This window comes from Rhinoraja longicauda, chromosome 5, assembly GCF_053455715.1.
Source record: "Rhinoraja longicauda isolate Sanriku21f chromosome 5, sRhiLon1.1, whole genome shotgun sequence".
Lineage (NCBI taxonomy): Eukaryota > Metazoa > Chordata > Chondrichthyes > Rajiformes > Arhynchobatidae > Rhinoraja > Rhinoraja longicauda.
The window spans coordinates 85,361,407-85,384,523 of record NC_135957.1 but is presented as its reverse complement, the minus strand read 5'-3'; the positions used below and the strand labels follow the sequence as shown (position 1 = coordinate 85,384,523).

General features: G+C 45.6%; 1 protein-coding gene across 6 annotated transcripts in view; it reads right to left on the bottom strand.

The window, feature by feature from the left end:
• Nucleotides 1-833: 833 nt before the first annotated feature.
• Nucleotides 834-23,117, bottom strand: part of fig4a (FIG4 phosphoinositide 5-phosphatase a) — a 90,232-nt gene continuing 67,948 nt past the window's right edge. For 5 of the 6 annotated variants that reach the window (XM_078399889.1, XM_078399894.1, XM_078399890.1 and 2 more), the window contains 3 exons: nt 20,816-20,898; nt 18,616-18,705; nt 15,725-16,583 (listed from right to left, as the gene is read on the bottom strand). In XM_078399889.1, coding sequence (XP_078256015.1) covers nt 16,406-16,583; nt 18,616-18,705; nt 20,816-20,898 — 351 coding nt within the window. In that variant the 3' untranslated portion in view covers nt 15,725-16,405. Of the gene's footprint in view, nt 989-15,724; nt 16,584-18,615; nt 18,706-20,815; nt 20,899-23,117 lie in introns of those variants that run through there. The other variant, XM_078399891.1, reaches the window with a different exon arrangement.

Here is a 23,117-nt window from a genome sequence, read left to right as displayed (position 1 = left end):
ATTTTAGTAAGCAAAACCCGCTGTTCGCTCTGCCTCTCGCAGTGTAATCAGCGTTGTGGGGGAACAGTATGTGTGATGATACCCATTAAAATGCAGAATATATCTCATCTATCAATTCACAGATCTTTGTTATTTTTCTTTTAAAATGTTTCTGCAAGATTCTGCCTACTAAAATGGCTCCATGACGTGCTACGGTTTTTAGGATCGAGTGGTCTATCTCACTCCTCTAGTATCTTTGGTTTTCTCCGAGATCTTCGGTTTCCTCCCACACCCCAAAGGCGTGCAGGTTTGTAGGTTAATTGGCTTGGTAAAGGTAAAAAATTGTCCCTAGTGGGTGTAGGATAGTGTTAGAGTGCGGGGAACACTGGTTGGCGCAGACACGGTGGGCCGAAGGGCCTGTTTCCGCTCTGTATCTCTAAACTAAACTAGACTAAACAGTAAAATAACAAATTGAAATTAATCATTCAACAATTGCACTACAACAAGTAATGAAAAGTCATGTATCCCATGATATTTTTAAATGAGAGGGTAACTCTCATTTACTGAAAAGAATGTGAAATCATAGATTTAGGTCAAATTGGGATTATAATATTATAGATAGGGCAGTTTGGGCCGAAGGGCCTGTTTCCACACTACCACTCTATGGCATTCAATTACATGAGACAATTCAATAACTGATGAGAGATATGGAGTTATTCCATTTATGAATATTATATGTAAAACGTTCTGTGATTCAGTCAGAGCACGAAAACAGGCCCTTCTGTCCAACTTGTCCATGCTGACCAAGATGCCCCATCTTTTAGTTCAAGAAAATAACTGCAGATGCTGGTACAAATCGAAGGTATTTATTCACAAAATGCTGGAGTAACACAGCGGGTCAGGCAGCATCTCGGGAGAGAAGGAATGGGTGACGTTTCGGGTCGAGACCCTTCTTTTAGTTCAGATTAGTTTCGTGTTCCGAGGTACAGTGAAAAGCTTTTGTTGCGTGCTATCCAGTCAACAGAAAGACAATACATGATTACAATCAAGCCAATTACAGTGCATAGATACATGATAAGGGAATAAAGTTCAGTACAAGGTAAAGCCAGCAAAGTCCGATCAAAGATAGTCCGAGGGTCACCAAAGAGGTAGATAGTAGTTCAGCACTGCTCTCTAGTTGTGGTAGGATGGTTCAGTTGCCTGATAACATTTTGCAGACTTAATGGGTTGCAGAGCAGACTCGATAGACAGAATGGCCTAATTCTGCTTCTGTATTATATATCTAAGCTAGTCCCATTTGCCTCTGTTTAGCCCATATCCCGCTAAGCTAGGGATGCCAACTTTCTAACTACCAAATATGGGACACGGTGATGTCACGGCCCACGCCCAACATGACCTCACCCAACCAGCGGCCACGTGCTCCCGCTCCACCAATGGCGGCCGCACAGGGGCCGGGAGGCGAGTTGCTATGCAACCTCCATTAGGCGAACACACTCGGCCCCTCCCGCTCCCCGCACTCCGTTAACGTTAACGAGCTCCGTTAGCTTACGCTGTCCGGGCCTACAGTGTCGGGGCCTACAGCGGCCCGCGGGCCTAATACGGGACAAGGGCAGTATTCAGCCCAAAATACGGGATGTCCCGGCTAATCATATCATATCATATATATACAGCCGGAAACAGGCCTTTTCGGCCCTCCAAGTCCGTGCCGCCCAGTGACCCCCGTACATTAACACTATCCTACACCCACAATTTTTACATTTACCCAGCCAATTAACCTACATACCTGTACGTCTTTGGAGTGTGGGAGGAAACCGAAGATCTCGGAGAAAACCCACGCAGGTCACGGGGAGAACGTACAAACTCCTTACAGTGCAGCACCCGTAGTCAGGATCGAACCTGAGTCTCCGGCGCTGCATTCGCTGTAAAGCAGCAACTCTACCGCTGCGCTACCGTGCCGCCCTAATACGGGACAGTTGGCAACCCTGTTACTCCAGCTATTTTGTGTCTATCTTCGGTTTAAATCACATCTGCAGTTCGTTCCTACACATTCCCTTTGAACCTTCCCTATCCATAAATATTAAATATCCACCTTTTACCAATTACAGGCTGCCTTCTTCCTCAATGTTAGGACTGCAGGTAAATAGTCGCCTGAAAGTGGTGTCGAGGGTAGATTGGGCGGTTAAAAAGGCCTTTCATACACTGGCCCTCATCACTCAGGGTACTGAGGATGGAAGCTGGGAGGTCATGTAATAATATGTTGTCATGTGTAGGGAGGAACTGCAGATGCTGGTTTAAACGAAAGATAATCACAAAATGCTGGAGTAACTCAGCAGGACAGGCAGCATCTGTGGAGGGAAGATAAACACAAAATGCTGGAGTAACTCAGCAGGACAGGCAGCATCTGTGGAGGGAAGGAATGAGTGATGATTCGGGTCGAGACCCTTCTTCAGATTGATGTCAGGGGAGACATGTCATGTTGTGCAAGAGGCCATATGTGGAGTACTGTGTTTAGTGCAGGTCACACCGCGAGAGGAAGGATGTTGTTAAGCTGGGAAGGGTGCGGAGAAGATTTACGAGGATGTGGCCAGGACTTGAGGGCCTGAGCTCCAGGGAGAGTTTGGGCAGGCTCGGGGTTAATTCCTTGGAATGCAGGAGACTGAATGGAAATCAGAAGCTAAGACTGAATTGAAAACTTTCAGTCTTCCTCTTTCTTCAGTCAATGCTTTTCTCATCGATAAACAGAAGGCCCATCTGCTTTAGGGCTCAACATGATTTTCTTTAATTAACAATCCAGAAGTTACCCAATTAATTATCTGATTGACTTGCTGTCCGTTTTCTTTACTGTTTCTATCTGAATAGGTTAGGGATTGCTTTTTATGTTAAATGGTCCAGTCATAGAATGATACAGCATGGAAGCAGGCCCTTCGGCCCAATTTGCCCACACCATCCAAGATGTCCCGTCTACACTAGTCCCACTTGCCCGCATTTAGTCCATATCCCTCAAAACCTTTCCTAATCCATTAACCTGTCCAAATGTTGTTATTGTACCTGCCTCAACTATCATGATGCAGCGGTAGAGTTGCTGCCTTACAGCGAATGCAGCGCCGGAGACCCAGGTTTGATCCCGACTACGGGCGCTGTCTGTACGGAGCTTGTACCTTCTCCCCGTGACCTGCGTGGGTTTTCTCCGAGATCTTCGGTTTCCTCCCACACTCCAAAGACGTCCAGGTATGTAGGTTAATTGGCTTGGTAAATGTAAAAATGTCCCTAGTGTTAATAAAGGGGGATCGTTGGTCGGCGCGGATCCGGTGGGCTGTTTCCGCGCTGTATCTTTAAACTAAACTAAACATCCTCGTAATTGTTTTTTTGCCCAGCTTCCCAGCTTAATTGTGTCATTCATGATCACCCATGATCACATTGAATGGCGGTGCTGGCTCGAAGGGCCTCCTCCTGCACCTATTGTCTATTAACAACATCCTTCCTACAGCAGGCTGACCAAAACTGAACATAGTATTCCAAATGCGGTCTCTCCATTGTCTTGTACAGCTGTTACATGACCTCCCAACTTCTATACTCAATATCCTGACCGATGAAGGCCAATGTACCAATTTTTAACCACCATAATACCACTTTCAAGGAACTATGTACCTGAAATCCTAGATCTCTCTGCTATACACCACTCCCCAGGACCCTGTGATTCACTGTGAGGGGCTTGTCCCGAATTGACTTCGGGGAGTCAGGGGGTATGGGGAGAAGGCAGGAACGGGGTACTGATTGAGAATGATCAGCCATGATCACATTGAATGGCGGTGCTGGCTCGAAGGGCCGAATGGTCTCCTCCTGCACCTATTGTCTATTGGCTTCCCAAAATGCAACACCTCGCACTTATCTGCATGTAACTTCATTAAACGGGCAGCACGGTGGTGCAGTGGTAAAGTTGCTGCCTCACAGCGCCAGAGACCCGGGTTCCATCCTGACTGTCCTAACTCGTCAGTTATTGAATTGTCTCTTGTCATTTTCCCCAGGAGCTCCGGTTTCCTCCCACACTCCAAAGACATGTGTGGGAAGGAACTGCAGATGCTGGTTTAAATCATAGATAGACACAAAATGCTGGAGTAACTCAGCGGGACAGGCAGCGCCTCCGGAGAGAAGGAATGGGTGACGTTTCTGGCCGAGAGCCTACTTCAGACAGTTACTCCAGCATTTTGTGTCTATCTTTACACTACAAAGACCAAGCTTAATTGGCTTTGTAAAATCATAAATGGCCCTGGTATGTGTACGGTAGCGTTAGTGTGTGGGGACTGCTGATCGGCGGGGACTTGGTGGGCTGAAGGGCCTGTTTTCGCGCTATATCTCTAATCTAAACCATTCATCAGCTCACTTGCCCAGCTGATCAAGATCATAGAAACATAGAAACACAAAAAATAGGTGCAGGAGGAGGCCATTCGGCCATTCGGCCCTTCGAGCCGGCAACGCCATTCATTGTGATCATGGCTGATCATTCACAATCAGTAACCTGTGCCTGCCTTCTCCCCATATCCCTTGATTCCACTAGCCCCTAGAGCTCTCTGTAACTCTCTTTTGTGGTGGCGCAGTGGTAGAGTTGCCGCCTTACGGTGCTTACAGCGCCAGAGACCCAGGTTCGGTGGCGCAGCGGTAGAGTTGCTGCCTTCCAGCGAATGCAGCGCCGGAGACTCAGGTTCGATCCTGACTACGGGTGCTGCCTGTATGGAGTTTGTACGTTCTCCCCGTGACCTGCGTGGGTTTTCTCCGGGATCTTCGGTTTCCTCCCACACTCCAAAGACGTACAGGTTTGTAGGTTAATTGGCTGGGCAAATGTAAAAATTGTCCCTGGTCGGTGTAGGATAGTGTTAGTGTGCGGGGATCGCTGGTCGGCGCGGACCCGGTGGGCCGAAGGGCCTGTTTCTGCGCTGTATCTCTAAATCTAAATCTAAAATTCATCCAGTGAATTGGCCTCCAATGGCTTCTGCGGCAGAGAATTCCACAAGTTCACATCTCTCTGGGTGAAAAAGTTTTTTACTCATCTCAGTTTTAAATGGCCTTAAATGATCCTGCTGTAATTTCCAATAACCATCTTCACAATTTATGATACCACCCACTTTGGTGTCATCATGCCTCCTTCTGCATTCTCATCCAAATCGTTGATGTAAATCACAAACAGCAATTTGCGCTGGGCCTCACTCTGACAGTGGAGGAGGCCATTCGGCCCTTCGAATGGAGGAGGCCCAGGACAGAAAGGTCAGTGTGGGAATGGGAAGGGGAGTTAAAATATTTGGCAACCGGTAGGTCTTGTAGGTCAAGGGAGTCTGTGCCTGCATCTATTTCAGCCTTCCATGCATTCAATGATTCAGACACCCTTACAGAATATTTTTCTTACCAATGGAGACACAAGGAACTGTGGATGCTGGGATCTTGAGCAAAACACAAAGTGCAGGAGGAATTCAGCGGGCCAGGCAGCATCTGTGGAGAGAATGGACCTGCTAAGTTCTTCCAGCACTTTGTATTCTTACTAAAATAGATTTAGTTTAGTTTCGAGATACTAAAGATTAAACTAAGGATCTTGGAGAAAATCTACGTGGTCACGAGGAGAATGTACAAACTCCGTACAGACAAGCACCCACAGTCAGGAATGAACCTGGGTCTCTCTGGCGCTGTAAGCACCGTAAGGCAGCAACTCTACCGCTGCGCCACCACACATAATTCACATCTCCCTACCCGATACTTCATTTAGCAAATCTTTGCCCACTTGCTCAGCATGTCGATGTATCTGCTTTCAGACGTGGTAATAATTTGCTTTACCACTTTCAGCAGCAAATGTGGCAACACTACATTCAATTGCTTGGCCCAAGACATTAATATAGATTACAAATAGCTCAGGGCCCAGACCAGATCCCCTTGGTATTCCACATTGCAGACAGCCAACCTCATTTATAAAGGTGATAGGGGAAGGCTGTCTCAGCACAGGGAGCCGAGTGATGATATTATGGCTTCAAAGCAATAAGGAAAGTAATGAAACAGAAGGATCCATTTACAATGTTAATTAGAATGTAAGACACAAAGGGAAGTTGAGTTACGAGCAATCATTTGCAACTACACGCTATCGTTTTTCTACTAAGCTGCCATGAATTGTTTTTATTTTCATATTTATTTTTTAAATTGTTCTAAACAATTAACATCGCAGAGCTCGCAGTCTCGGGTTGAGACCGAGGTCGGGAAGCTCCAAAAGCCGCACGAGGTTCGATAGCCCCCCCCCCCACGCAGGAACTTGATCGCCCAGACGTGGAAGGCTCGCTGCCGGCTACGGGAGTCAAGATCGTCCCATCAACGGAAGGTTCGAGGCCCCCGACCGCTGGAGGTCAAAGAAGGGGGAGATTGAACTTTTTTTCACCTTCCATCACAGTGAGGAATGTGGAGGAGTCACTGTGGTGGATGTTCATGTTGAAATGTATCTTGTGTGTCCTGTTGCTTTTTATTATGACTGTGTGGCAAATGAAGTTCCTCGTATGTTGCAAAACATACTTGGCTAATAAAGTATGATTGTGATTGTGTGAAGTTACAAATGCAAAGGGGTAGATCACTAAAGTTATTGTGGCTCAATTGCATATCAGCACACAAGGTACTGCAGATGGTTTTATCTTGCACTAAACGTTATTTCCTTATCGTGCATCTAAACACTGTAAATGGCTCGTTTGGAATCAAGTATTGTCTTTCCGCTGACTGGTTGGCATGCAACAAAAGCTTTTCACTGTACCTCGGTACACATTACAGTAACTAAACTGAACTGATGCTGGAATCTTGAGCAAAACACAAAGTGCTAGAGTAACTCAATGGGTCAGGCAGCATCCGATTGATGCACTAAAGAAATACTGCAATATGAGCACAGCTGGTATACAATAAAACGCAAAGTGCTGGAGTAACTCAGTAAGCCAGGCAGCACGAGGGTTGCCAACTGTCCCACATTAGCCGGGACATCCCATATATTGGGCTAAATTGGTTTCATATCATATCATATATATACAGCCGGAAACAGGCCTTTTCGGCCCACCAAGTCCGTGCCGCCCAGCGATCCCCACACATTAACACTATCCTACACCCACTAGGGACAATTTTTACATTTACCCAGCCAATTAACCTACATACCTGTACGTCTTTGGAGACGTACGGGACCGCCCTTGTCCCGTATTAGGCCCGGGGGGCGCGGTAGGCCCGGGCACTGTAGGCCCGGGCACTGTAGGCCCGGACAGTGTTGGCCCGGACAGTGTAGGCCCGGACAGTGTAGGCCCGGACAGTGTAGGCCCGGAGGCCCTTGGCGCCGCCTAATGGACGTTGCATAGCAACCTGCCTCCTGGCCCGGGCGGCAGCCATTGGTGGATCGGGAACACGTGGCCGCTGGCTGGGTGAGATCATGTGGGGCGCGAGGCGGTGACGTCACGTCCTGTATTTGGGAGTGAGATAGTTGGCAACCCTAGGCAGCATCTGTGAACAGAATGGACAGGCGATGAGTCGGGTCGGGAGCCTTCTAGTAGGGAGGAGAAAGCTGGAGCAGTGGGGACAGGACAAAGCTTGAGGACTGTCCTGGGCCAGCTACTTGAAAGCCAAGGGGTGGTGTTATAGAGGTGTACAAAATCATGAAGGGAATAGATAGGGTGAATGCACAGAGGGTACAGGAATCAAGTGCAAGAGGCCATAGATTTAGGCAGGAGAGGAAAGATTTAATAGGAATCTAAGGGGCAGCTTTTTCACACATAGGGTGGAGGATAGAGAGAACGAGGAAGTAGTTGAGGCAGGTATATAACATTTAAATGATATTTGGACATGTACATGGATAAGAAAGGTTTAGAGGGATACTGGCCAAAGTGGACAGGTAAAACTAGTGTAGATGGAGCATCTTGGTCGGCATGGGCAAGTTGGGCCGAATGGCCTGTTATCATGTGTAGATAGGAACTGCAGATGCTGGTATATACTGAAGATAGACACAACGTGCTGGAGTAACTCAGCGGGTCAGGCAGCATCTCTGGGGAGAAAGGATGGGCGATGTTTCGGGTTGGTACCCTTCTTCAGACTGAAGGTGGGGGGGGGGGGGGGGGGGGGGGGAACTGGAGGTAGGAAAAGACCGGAACAAATCGGGGCCGGCAACAGATGACCAAGGAAGGGTGGAGCCCATAAAGGCCCTTCATTGATCAGCCATGATCACGGTGAATGGCGGTGCTGGCTCAAAGGGCTGAATAGCCTACTCCTGCACCTATTGTCTATTGGCTGGGGAAGAGGTGATAACGAAGGGATACAAGGATGCGAACAGTGGAACTAGCAGGCCAACTAAAGGTGGGGGATGGAGAGAGAGGGAATGCAAGGGTAACGTGAAATTAGAGAAATCAATGTCCTGACTGTTGGGCTGCAAGCTGCCCAAGTGAAATATGAGGCACTGTTCCTCCAATTTGTGTGTGGCCTCACTCACATAATGGGGGAGAGGCAACACAGAGGGAGAAGTCTGCAGAAGGGTCTGAACCCGAAACGTCACCCATTCCTTTCTCTCTTGAGATGCTGCCTGAGATGAGGAAGAACTTTTTCATTAGAACGGAGATGAGGAAGAACTTTTTCAGTCAGAGGGTGGTGAAGGTGTGGAATTCTCTGCCTCAGAAGGCAGTGGAGGCCAGTTCGTTGGATGCTTTCAAGAGAGAGCTGGATAGAGCTCTTAAGGATAGCGGAGTGAGGGGGTATGGGGAGAAGGCAGGAACGGGGTACTGATTGAGAGTGATCAGCCATGATCGCATTGAATGGCGGTGCTGGCTCGAAGGGCTGAATGGCCTACTCCTGCACCTGTTGTCTATTGTCTATTGTCTATTGACCCGCTGAGTTACTCCAGCACTCTGTGAGACAGATAATGGCGGAGGCCCAGGTCTAGAAAGATTGGTATGGAAATGGAGGGGGGAATTAAAATGTTTGGCAACCGGGGAGAACATGCTGAATGACTCTGAGAAATTGTAATGTCGGAGGCAGATCATTGCACGTTGTATTGCAAAGCAGTAGCACAAATATTGGCATTGAGGGGCAAAGTTTAAAAGGAGATGCAGAGATTCAAAGGAGGGGCGAGATTTATTTCTACAGAGGTTGGTGCTGGCCTGCAACGTGCTGCCGGGGGAGGCGGACATGACATTTAAGTGGCATTTAAGAGAACTTCTGGAAAGGCATATAGATATGCAGGGAGTGGAGGGATGGGGATTATGTAAAGGCAGATGAGAATTGATCTTTGCTCACGTTAGGTACAGGCGTTGTGGGCGAAGGGCCTGTTCCTGTGCTGTTCTGTTCTACGTTCCAGGAGGGATGAGAAAACTAGATTAAATGTGGGAAAACAAATTAGATTAATGGACCATAGGTTTTGCCAGGCAGATGATAAAAATGTGACAACTCTATAGAGGGAGAGGTTGCACATTAGTACTATCATATCATATCATATATATACAGCCGGAAACAGGCCTTTTCGGCCCTCCAAGTCCGTGCCGCCCAGTGATCCCCACACATTAACACTATCCTACACCCACTAGGGACAATTTTTTTTTAACATTTACCCAGTCAATTAACCTACATACCTGTACGTCTTTGGAGTGTGGGAGGAAACCGAAGATCTCGGAGAAAACCCACGCAGGTCACGGGGAGAACGTACAAACTCCTTACAGTGCAGCACCCGTAGTCAGGATCGAACCTGAGTCTCCGGCGCTGCATTCGCTGTAAAGCAGCAACTCTACCGCTGCGCTACCGTGCTGTCCCAGAGTGCTGGATCACTGCTCTCTGGTTGTGGTAGGATGATTCAGTTGCCTGATAGCAGCTGGGAAAAAACTGTCCCTGAATCTGGAGGTGTGCGTTTTCACGCTTCTGTACCTCTTGCCTGATGGGAGAGGGGAGAAGAGGGAGTGGCCGGGGTGAGACTGATTATGCTGCTGGCCTTGCCGAGGCAGTGTGAGGTGTAGATGGAGTCAATGGAAGGGAGGTAGACACAAAATGCTGGAGTAACTCAGCGGGTCAGGCAGCATCTCAGGAGAGAATGGAAGGGAGATTAGTTTGATTTTTAGATTTAGATTTAGAGATACAACGCAGAAACAGGCCCTTCGGCCCACCGGTTCCGCGCCGCCCAGCGATCCCCGCACACACTAACACTATCCTACACTCACTAGGGACAATTTTTGCATTTACCAAGCCAATTAACCTACAAACCTGCACGTCTTTGGAGCGTGGGAGGAAACCGAAGATCTCGGTGAAAACCCACGCAGGTCACGGGGAGAACGTACAAACTCCGTACAGACGGCGCCCGTAGTCAGGATCGAACTTGAGTCTCCGCCACTGCATTCGCTGTGAGGCAGCAACTCTACCGCCGCGCCACCGTGGCCCCGATATCAGTGGAAAGGATAATGCCTTTCCCTGGTATTTTAAATATATACATATATCAAAAAATGTATTCAATTATTAAAAATAATATTTACAATACAATAAAATAAAACAGAACCCACCACCGTAATACAAGACACACAAATATCCTGGGCAAGGAGTGTAACAGCTGTATAGTGGTTCATTTATGAACTACTATACAGCTGTTACACTCCTTGTCCAGGATACATTCCACCCCTCCCCCCGTGGTGCCCAGCGGTCGTGGAAATCCCCCAGGGTGCCCGTGGACAGCGCGTGGTCCCTCTCCAACACCACCCGGGCGCGGACGTAACCCCGGAAAAGCGGTAGGCAGCCGGCTCGGTCAGAGCCCTCTCCGCCTGGCGCCGTGACTCGCGGATGGCCAGCTTGGCCAGGCCCAGGAGCAACCAACCGGGACATCTTCGGCCCCCTACGCACAGGGTGTCCAAAGATGAGGATGGTGGGTGAGAAGTGCAGCCAGAAGGCAAGGAGCAGCCCCTTTGGATATTGGAACAGGGGCGATGCCTTTCCCTGTTGGGAAGCTTGGTGAGTTATTCTGCCTGCCAGAATGTGAGACTTTAAGCTTAAGAGTCGTCCATGCAGAACCAGGAGATTATCTTGAGTAAAACGCAGTGCTGGGGCAACTCAGCAGGTCAGGCAGCATCTGTAGAGGGAAATGGATAGTTCATAAGTTCTAGCAGAATCAGGCCATTCGGCCCATCAAGGCTACTCCGCCATTCAATCATTCATTCAGGGACAGTTTCTTTCCAGCTGCTATCAGGCAACTGAACCATCCTACCATCAACTGGAGAGAGGTCCTGAGCTACTATCTATCTCATTGAAGACCCTCAGACTATCTTTGATTGGACTTTATCTTGCACCAACCATTAATCACATTATTCCCTTTATCATGTATCTGTACACTGTGAATGTCTCGAATGTAATCATGTATTGTCTAGCACAAGGTTCTTAAACTATTTCACTGTCATTCACTCTTGACTCTTTATCACAGAATTTCATTTACCCTCGACTAAATTTTCTTATGATTTTTGGTAATTTTCGTCTTATTCTCCCTTGTGTATAATTTTATATATCTTAAGTCATTCACCCTTCATTCACCCCTCTAGTTTCATTCACCCCAATATAATTTCATTCACCCTTGGGTGAACCATTCACCAGTTTAACAAGCGCTGGTCTAGCACGCAGCAAAAGCTTTTCACTGTACCTCGGCACACGTGACAATAAACTAAACTCAACTCAATCGTGGCTGATCTATCTTTCCCTCTCAACCCCATTCTCCAGCTTTCTCCCCATAACCCGACACTCTTCCCAATCAAGAATCTGTCTATCTTTGCATCAAAAATGTCCATTGATGCCTCCTCAGCCTTCTGTGGCAATGAATTCCAGATTCACCACCCTCTGACTAAAGAAATTCCTACTCATCTCCGTTCTAAAGGCTGTAGGTGATGTTTCGAGTCAAATGATCACAAGTGGTAGGAGCAGAATTAAGACATTCGGCCCATCAAGTCTACTCTGCCATTAAATTATGGCGAATCTATCTTTCCCACTCAACCCCATTCTCCTGCCTTCTCTCCTTAACCCATGTCATCCGACTAATCAAGAATCTATCAATCAGTCGGGACCCTGGCTACTCCAGCTCTTAGTGTTTTACTCAGGATTCCATTGTCTGCAGATCCCCCACAGATCTCCCCTCTCCCATCGGGCAAAAGGTATAGAAGTGTGAAAACGCACACCTCCAGATTCCCCACAGATCTCCCCACACCTGCAGATCCCACACCTGCAGATCCCCACACCTGCAGATCCCCACACCTGCAGATCCCCACACCTGCAGATCCCCACACCTGCAGATCCCCCACAGATCTCCCCTCTCCCATCGGGCAAAAGGTACAGAAGTATGAAAACCCACACCTCCAGATTCAAGGACAGTTTTTTCCCAGCTGTTATCAGGCAACTGAACCATCCTACCACAATTAGAGAGCGATCATGAGCTACTATCTACCTCATTAGTGACCCTTGGACGATCTTTGATCGGACATTACTAGCTTTAACCTTGCACTAAACGTTATTCCCTTATCATGCATTCTAAACACTGTGAATGGCTCGATTGTAATCATGTATTGTCTTTCTGCTGCGTAGGAAAATAACTGCAGATGCTGGTTCAAATCGAAGGTAGACACACAATGCTGGAGTAACTCAGCGGGTCAGGCAGCATCTCAGGAGAGAAGGAATGGGTGACGTTTCGGGTCGAGACCCTTGACCCGAAACGTCACCCATTCCTTCTCTCCTGAGATGCTGCCTGACCCGTTGAGTTACTCCAGCATTTTGTGTCCACCATTGTCTTTCTGCTGACTGGTTAGGACGCAACAAAAGCTTTTCACTGTAGCTCGGTACACGTGACAATAAACTAAAACTGAACCGTTTCCAGAAGAACATCGCTTCATATATGGAAATGGTATGCACCACCATGTCAGGCGAATGTGACACTTCCATAGAGCAGTGACTGATGGGGTAGACATCCCCTTCAGTACAATAACAATTCACTTTATCTCACTCAAACAAATATTGACAATATTTGTGATATTCATGCGAATTAAACAGGAGTGAAGTGTTAAGCCAGGCATGACAAATTACTGGCAAGCTTAATCGAAACAATCATTCACAAATGTCCAACAGTTAATTAACATTTTGCAGGGTGCCCAGCATCGCAAGGAGTCCCTGCCAGACGATGACGTTGGAAACCTGTATCCTTATCCTTGGATGAATACTCGTCCTAATTATCCAATCGTAGGATTGAGGGGGCGCGATGAATAGGGCAGTAAAGAGATAAATATGAACCCGTCTCAATCTGAATCTGGACTCTCCCACTCATCACAAAAGCACCGGAGCACTGTATTTTTCCACCATGCTAAAACAGGCCATTCAGCCCATTATGTCTTTGCCGAACAGTTTGCCACGAAAGTTAAACTAAGCTGAGGGGGAAAAGATATGGACAAGGACTGGACAAGCTAGATGCAAGAAAAATGTTTCCAATGTTGGGGGAGTCCAGAACTAGGGGCCACACAGTCTAAGAATAAAGGGGAGGCCATTTAAAACTGAGGTGAGAAGAAACCTCACCCAGAGAGTTGTGAATTTGTGGAATTCTCTGCCACAGAGGGCAGTGGAGGCCAATTCACTGGATGAATTTAAAAGAGAGTTGGATAGAGCTCTCGGGACTAGCGGAATCAAGGGATATGGGGAGAAGGCAGGCACGGGTTACTGATTGTGGATGATCTTAATGATAGCGGAGTCAGGGGGTTTGGGGAGAGGGCAGGAATGGGGTACTGATTGTGGATGATCAGCCATGATCACATTGAATGGCGGTGCTGGCTTGAAGGGCCGAATGGCCTACTCCTGCACATATTATCTATCAGCCATGATCACAACGAATGGCGGTACTGGTTCAAAGGGCCAAATGGCCTCCTCCTATACCTATTTTGTATGTTTCTTTTTAATATGAATCTGCGGGGTAATTTTTCTTTACACAAAGGATGATAGGTGTATGGAACAGGCTGCCGGAGGACGTATTAGTTTATTTTTAAAGATGGACACAAAATGCTGGAGTAACTCAGTGGCTCAGGCAGCATCTCTGGAGAGAAGGAATGGGTGACGTTTCGGGCCGAGACCCTTCTTCAGACTAGTTTAGTTTATTGCCACGTGTACCTAGTTGCAGCGAAAAGCTTTTTAGTGGCGAGTTGGGCAAGTTGAGCCAAAGGGTCTGTTTCCACACTGCATGAATCTATGATGAATCTCCTCCCTTGATGCTCTGGTTCATATTCTGGTTGCCATTTTGATGTGGCTTTTATTTGGTGATCTGTGAACTATATGTATTCTTGTTGTGGTGGGAATTGCAAATGGGAGCAGGGATACAATCTGTTTCAACAGTGCTGGATTAAGCTAGTGCGGGGCCTCTCGGTAGGGTTGCCAACTTCTTCACTCCCAAATACAGGACAAGGTGACGTCACCGCCCCGCGTGACCTCACCCAGCCAGCGGCCACGTGCTCCCACACCACTAACGGCGGCCGCCCGGGCCGGGAGGTGGGTTGCTACGCAACCTCCGCTAGGCGGCGCCCGGGCCTCCGAGCCTACACTGTCCGGAGGTAGACACACAATGCTGGGGTAACTCAGCGGGTCAGGCAGCATCTCGGGAGAGAAGGAATGGGTGACCCTTCGGGTCGAGACCATTCCGAAGGAGCATCCCAACCATAAGGACTCAAGTGGACCATCATTTCCTTTTCAAAGACAGTGGACTAAAATACTGGCTTGCCAGAGAGACCCAAATCTCAAAGACTGAATATATTATAAGTCATCGAACCAGTTTGAACTTTGGGTTTACAGCTCCTTAGAAAGTTCTTAGTCCTTTGAAACAGTTTAAGAATCATCACGAAAATCATTTATCATTCTCATAGTCCGCCCCAGAAGAAAAAAAGCAGGTGGTTTACAGAAAACAGGTTGAGAAAGATTTTGAGGGACATGGGCCAAACGTGGGCAGATGGGACTAGTGTAGATAGTGCATCATGGTCAGCATGAGCAAGTTGGGCCAAATGGCCTGTTTCCGTGCTGTATGGTCTCCTAATTTGAGGAAGGACGTCCTTGCTATTGGGGCAGTGCAGCGTAGGTTCTTGAGGTTAATCCCCGGGATGGAGGGACTGTCATATGAGGAAAGATTGGAAAGGCTGGGCTTGTATTCACTGGAGTTTAGAAGGGTGAGGGGGGATCTTATAGAAACGTATAAAATTATAAAAGGTTTGGATGCAGGAAAAAAGCTAGATGCAGGAACAATGTTCCCAATGTTGGGTGAGTCCAGAACCAGGGGCCACAGTCTAAGAATAAATGGGAGGCCATTTAAAACTGAGATGAGAAAAACGTTTTTCACCCAGAGAGTGGAATTCTGTGTCACAGAAGGCAGTGGAGGCCAATTCACTGGATGAATTTAAAAGAGAGTTAGATAGAGCTCTAGGGGCTAGCAGAATCAAGGGATATGGGGAGAAGGCAGGCACGGGTTACTGATTGTGGATGATCACAATGAATGGCGGTGCTGGCTCGAAGGGCCAAATAGCCTCTTCCTGCACCTATTTTCTATGACAATTACTCTAACTGTGGTTTAACAACATAAATAATGCCCAGTTTTGAGAGGAATCAACGGCATCATTCTGTTAGAAGTCAGATGAAATTTACTCATTAGTGTAGACAATGAAACACAGAAAAACAAGATAACAAATGCACCAAAAAGTTTGAAACGGAATTTAATATTGAAGGGAAGAAAAATAATCAATAATTAATAACATTGACATTGAATGTACTGATTAGATATATTAAGCTGCTGAGATGTCACTTAAATAATTCCATATTAGTATCCAAATAACTTATACTGAAGACTTAATAAAGCAAAATTGATATGAGACACAATGAGCTTCCCTCGAAATGGTCCATTGTTAATTGATATCACATTCAAAGCAGTCATTATCTTTGGAAAACATCATTGTTTTTGAAATCGGAGTTCAATGGTATGAATCAGGCAGAAGGGAGAATTTTAAGTTCTGAAATTGTTATTTTCCTGAATTCTGATTCTTTTTTTAGATTTAGAGATACAGCGCGGAAACAGGCCCTTTGGCCCACCGGGTCCGCGCCGCCCAGCGATCCCTGCACATTAACACTATCCTACACACACTAGAGACAATTTTGTACATTTGCCCAGCCAATTAACCTACATACCTGCACGTCTTTGGAGTGTGGGAGGAAACTGAAGATCTCGGAGAAAACCCACGCAGGTCACGGGGAGAACGTACAAACTCCATACAGACGGCGCCCGTAGTCAGGATCGAACCCGAGTCTCCGGCGCTGCATTCGCTGTCAGGCAAATGCATTCCTGGCATTTAGTTCAGTTGAACAAACATCACAAGCTAACCTCTGGCATTCACCGTTTCCAGGGCTGCCCTGCAACGACTCTTCACATGTATCGGCTTTTGATGTATTCTCTGTAGAGTATCACGTCCTCCCTGCACAAGGGCTGTATAATGCCTTTGCCAGTCTGGATGTGGGAAGTGAAGATTTGTGCGGATTTCGCATCGAGACCAGCCAGATGCACCTCATAAATGCTGTCCCGATTGAACGAAGAGGCTGGTTCCCTGAAAAATAAAGCAGCACGTAAAAACGTCTATCGACAGCAGCTCCATTCAGTTTGACTCTGTTGCCTCAAAGCTGAGGGCACACCTTCCAGAATGTAGGCACAAAACTCCTGCATCTGTGTAATATTAAAGGAGAATTATTGACATTTATTGCATAAAAGCGGCACAGTGGCGCAGCAATAGACAATAGGTGCCAGCACCGCCATTCAATGTGATCATGGCTGATCATTCTCAATCGGTACCCTGTTCCTGCCTTCTCCCCATACCCCCTGAGCACGCTATCCTTAAGAGCTCTATCTAGCTCTCTCTTGAATGCATTCAGCGAATTGGCCTCCACTGCCTTCTGAAGTAGAGAATTCCACAGATTCACAACTCTCTGACTGAAAAAGAGTTTCCTCATCTCAGTTCTAAATGGCCTACCCCTTATTCTTAAACTGTGGCCCCTTGTTCTGGACTCCCCCAACATTAGGAACATGTTTCCTGCCTCTAACGTGCCCAACCCCTTAATAATCTTATACGTTTCGATAAGATCCCCTCTCAACTCCAACAGCCTGGCCGCGGGACAAGACGGCAGGGAAGAGAAAAATACATTTTGGCCTTCCATCACAGTGAGGAGGGACTGGAGGAGACTCACTGTGATGGATGTTTCTTTTTGTTTGCTGTTAGTTGTGATTGTATGTGTTATTGCATTTTTATTGATTAATCTTATTGGTCTTATTGTTCAACTGCGGGTAATGTTTCATTTCACTACACATTTATGTGTATGTAACAAATAAACGACTATTGACTATTGACTATTGATCCTTCTAAATTCCAATGTATACAAGCCTAGTCGCTCTAGTCTTTCAACATACGACAGTCCCGCCATTCCGGGAATTAACCTAGTAAATCTACGCTGCACGCCCTCAATAGCAAGAATATCCTTCCAGCGGTAGAGTTGCTGCCGTATAGCACCAGTGACCTGGGTTCCATCCTGACTACGGGTGCTGTCTGTACGGAGTTTGTACATTCTGCCTGTGACCTGCGCGGGTTTTCTGCGGTTGCTCTGGTTTCCTCCCACACTCAGGCCATACAGTTTTGTGGATTAATTGGCCTCGCTAAAATTGTAAATTGTCCCTAATGTGTACGATAGTGCTCGTGTACGGGGATTGCTGGTTGGTGCGGACTCCATATGCCGAAGGGCACTGTACTTCAGTTAGTGTCAAGACACCTTGAAAGGAATCAAAGTGGATTAAAGCCAGCAAGAATCTATTATTAGACATAAGATATGCACATTTCCTTGCCTACAAGGATTTTCACTTTTCAATCACACATGCTGGTGCAGCAGATAAATCACATGCCTACTGTCAGCCTGATTTAAGGACGTTGATTTAGAATATATTGTGCGATTAAATATATAAAATTGTGCAATTCTAGCAGAATATTCTGTGAAACCAGCTGCAACAATCCAGATAATAAATGGCAATTTGTTCCAAATGTCATATATTGTACACAATGGCTTTTAAAATATTCACAAAATTAAATTATTAGGATGGATTTCTAAAGTGCCATGCATATTTAATTTGACATTATATTTCATGTTAAAATACAGTGATTTCTCGTGCTTTCACCAACATTACTGAAATACTTACCTTGATCTTATAGAGCTGTATAAAATCATGAGGGGAATAGATCGGGTGGACACACGGAGAATCGAGAACCAGAGGGCATAAGTTTTAAGTGGAGGGAGAAAGATTTTAATAGGAATCTGAGGGGAAACTTTTTTACGCAAAGGGTGGTGGGTGTATGGAATGAGCTGCTGGAGGAGGTAGTTGAGGGAGGGACTTTCACGATGTTTAAGAATCAGTTAGACGGGTACATGGATAGGGCAGGTTTAGAGAGATATGGGCCAAACGCAGACAAGTGGGACTAGTGTAGATGGGGCACGTTGGGCCGAAGGGCCTGCTTCCACGCTGTATGATTCCATGATTTGGTCACGTGTAAAGAAAGTTGCTTCAGGTAATACGTATAAAAGACTATTTTGAATACTTACAATATAGTCATCATGCTGTCTAGATGTTTTGTGCTGCTGTGTTGACTGTGTACATCAACCTTCCGCTGGCTTTGGCCCAAATTAACAAACCTGTGACAAAATCATATCAAAATATATTCATTCAGATGGTGGTTTCTGAAGGCTGTTTGTAATTTTTGGATATCATCTCTAAATCCAAATTTAACGACGCCATCCAAAGATCACAAAATAATCACAAACCAGCTCAGAATTACAAATCCTAACCTACAACACTATTACTAGTTATCTGCAGATCATTATTCTTTTTCATCAGTAGCTTGGATTTAACATGACAACGTCAAGCTCATTATAGTTGACACTGTTTTCCTTCAATTTCATTTTGCTTTTGGGTAAATTATTTTTGACTTTTACAAATGGTAGTTTGATTAATTGATTGAAAGATACAGCATGGAAACAGGCCTTTCGGCCCACTGAATCCACGCTGACCATCGATGACTCATTCACACTAGTTCAATGTTATCCCACTTTCTCATCCATTCCCTACATACTAGGGGCAATTTACAGAAGCCAATTAACCTACAAACCAAAACCACTTTGGGAAGAAACCGGAATACCCGGAGGAAACCTATGTGGTCACTGGGAGAACGGGCAAACTCTACACAGACAGCACCCGGGTCAGGATCGAACCCAGGTTTCTGGCGTTGTGATCTGTGGTAGTGCTGATTACCAGTTAACTGAGATTAATTCATCAACGATCGAGCAATTTTAATGAAAGGACTGAGAAATTATGGAAGCCATTGGAACAGGAAGTATGAAGGAAATAAAAAACACCAGCACACTTGTTGAAAGGCAGGAATGTTTTTGAGGGCAGCGCGGTGGTGCAGCGATAGAGTTGCTGCTTTACAGCGTCCGTGTACGATCCTGATTACGGGTGCTTGTCCGTACGGAGTTTGTACGTTCTTCCCGTGAGTTTTCACCGGGTGCTCCTGTTTCCTCACACACTCCAAAGACGCACAGGCTTGTAGGTTAATTGGCTTCAGTAAATTGTTCCTTGTGTGTAAGATAGTGCTAGTGTACGGGGATCGTCGCTGTTCCGCACGGACGCGGTGGGCCGAAGGGCCTGTTTCTGCACTGTATCTCTAAACAAAACTAAGCTAAAGCTAAATCTCCACACTGCACCGTATATATGGACACACAATACATTACAGCCCAATAATTGTTGGTTGTTCGTTTTTCTGCAATAAACCTGAAGAGAAGGATTTTATTGATTTATAGGAGACAAATTAAATTTATCTGGTGACAATAAATGCAATGGTCAAATAAAATGCTGCACTACATTTGCATTGAGAAGTGATGCAAATCAAATCAGTGCCATTGTAAATATTGAAAATGCAGAAAAATCAATCCACGCTGTCTCATTAAATGTTAAATGCCCAGTTGTGTTCCCAACGTTATTGTTCTCTCCGATTTGTAGTATGGTCATAGACAACCTGGAATACTGTACGAATTTCCAGGGCTTTGGAATACACCGTTCTCAAATGAGCAGAGATAAATAGTGAGTTTAATTTTGATGGCCAACCAGATGGGATTTTAACAAAAATCGTGTAGTAATGCGCATTCTTTCGTTAAATCCTGAATTGTTAACCAAATTTAAATCCCACTGATACCTTAACTTTAGTCTAGGTCTATGGATTATTAAAGGTAGACACAAAATGCTGGAGTAACTCAGCGGGACAGGCAGCATCTCGGGAGAGAAGGAATGGGCGACGTTTCGGGTCGAGACCCTTCTTCAGACTGATCTCTCTGGATTATTACTCTACCATCACCATACAAGCAGACAGCAGCTACAATTATGACATGTTAATTGTAATTAAAAGATATTTGGATAGATTTGGATAGAAGCCATGGGCCAAATGCAGGCAAGTGGGACTAGCCCAATATAACAAATTGGTAAGCATGGACAATTTGGGCCGAAGGGCAGTATAGCTCCATGATGCAAGTACCACCATATCACTACAATATCTTTTCACAAAACTGAAGACAAAATGTTGTACAAAAGGCACAAAATTATCTGACTAGGAAACAAAGTTAAGCATAGAATTTAGAGGAGGATCAAAACATTTAAACACCCTTTAAACAATGGTCCCATTAGTAATGAATTTGAATCAAACAATTTACTTGTAATTCTTATCCAGGCTATTTGTTCAGCTACATATCTCACCTTTTGTATATCAAGAGATCATCTTCTGATGGAAGCCCGGAAATATTAGTGATACGCACTTCTCTTGGAGATTGGCTAGAATCCTGCAATTATTGCAAAACCACATAAACATCAGACATTAAATCCATGATTTGTTTTCAGCACCTAACAACTGCAAACTAGTTTAGTTTAGTTTAGAGATGCAGCGTGGAAACAGGCCCTTCAGCCTACCAAGTCCGCACAAGGCGAACTCGGGTTAACATATGATCATACATGATAGGAGCAGAATTAGGCCATTCGGTCCATCAAGTCTACTCCGCCATTCAATCATGGCTGATCTTTCTCTCCCTCCTAACCCCATTCTCCTGCCTTCTCCCCATAACCCCTGACACCTGTACTAATTAAGAAACTGTAAATTAAGCTGGCTTTACAAAGTATTCTGAAAACTTGGAGAAAACTAATTTTGTAGGCATTCTTTTGTTTCAATGGGTTCAGAAACCTAATATTTCCTTATGCTTATTACACACAGATCATTGGGACCAATAGGTCCCATAGAAAGCCCCTTGGGAATGCATCCCTTGCATTCCCTTCCTTCCTTTTAAAATTCCCCTCTTCTCACCAATTATTCCCTTTCAAACAAATGTTCTTCTCAATCTTTTTGCCCTTAATCTACATCAAATGATAATTTTTGCCCTTAACCTACATCAAATGATAATTTTTGCCCTTAACCTACATCAAATGATAATTTTTGCCCTTAACCTACATCAAATGATAATATAATCAGAATGATAAATTACCATCCTGTTAACATATGATGAGCGTTTGTTGGCACTGGGCTTGTACTCGCTGGAGTTTAGAAGAATGAGGTGGGGGGGGGGACCTCATTGAAACATGCAGAATAGTGAAAGGCTTGGAAAAAGTGGATGTGGACAGGATTTTTCCACTTGTGGGAGCGTCTATGACTAGAGGTCATAGCCTCAGAATTAAAGGATGTTCTTTTAGGAAGGAGATGAGGAGGAATTTCTTTAGTCAGAGGGTGGTGAAGCTATGGAATTCTTTGCCACAGAAGGCTGTGGAGGCCAAGTCTATGGATATTTTTAAGGCAGAGACCGTAAATTCTTGATCAGTACGGGTGTCAGGGGTTATGGGGAGAAGGCAGGAGTATGGGTGTCAGGAGTTATGGGGAGAATGGCCTCCTCCTGCACCTATTTTCTATGTTTCTCTGAAGCATCAGGAAAGCTAATTAGTAAGGCCTAAAAATACATTCCTTTATTGACAGCCGTCAATAAAAACACAATAGCAAAGAGGTTATGTTGGAAATGGATAAAGTACTAGTTAAGCCACAGATCTGGTCAACAATTTATGGAAAGAATATGAAAGCATTGGAGGAATAGAGCAAGTCGATAAGCCTAAAGAGAATTATATAGTTATAAGGAAAGTCTGAGTAGGCTGGACGTGATTTATTTGGAGTAAATAGACAATAGACAATAGGTGCAGGAGGAGGCCATTCGGCCCTTCGAGCCAGCACCGCCATTCAATGTGATCATGGCTGATCATTCTCAATCAGTGCCCCGTTCCTGCCTTCTCCCCATACCCCCAAACATTAAGAAACATTTAGACATGGCTAATGGATACATGGATAGGACAGGTTTAGAGAGATATGGGCCAAATGCAGGCATGTGGGACTAGTGTAGCTGGGACATGTTGGCTGGTGTGGGCAAGTTGGGCCAAAGGGCCTGTTTCCATGCCGTAAGACTCTATGACTGTGTAGCAGACTTGGGGTGTACAAGATTATGAGGGGCTTAGAATGGATGAATGGAGGATCCGTTTCTTTTGTAGGGAGGTCAATAATCAGCTCGAGACAAATCAACTGGAGGAACGATGAGAAAACCATTGAAGAAAGATGTTCCCTCTTGGATGAATGGAGGGGCCTGGACTTCACTGGTTGAAAGGGTGCTGGAGGAAGAAGCCCACACCAAACTTACAATGTACTGGATTTAAACTGAGAACCTATAGAGATATGGATCAATACTTGCAACAAAGAAATAATAACAGCTCCATTTTTGACTGGTGTGATATTCCCCAATATTCCCCGATCATCCCTGATCACATTGAATGGCGGTCGGTGCTGGCTCGAAGGGCCGAATGGCCTACTCCTGCACCTATTGTCTATTGTCTATTCTAGAAAAAGTTATAGCCTATCAATTTAATTATAGGGGGATTTTAAAATGTGACAATTGTTAGCGATTGCAGTGTTTAAGCTGGTGAACTAGAAACCAAGAGGGCTAGGCTACTAATCCATAGAAAAGTAAAAAGGCCTAGA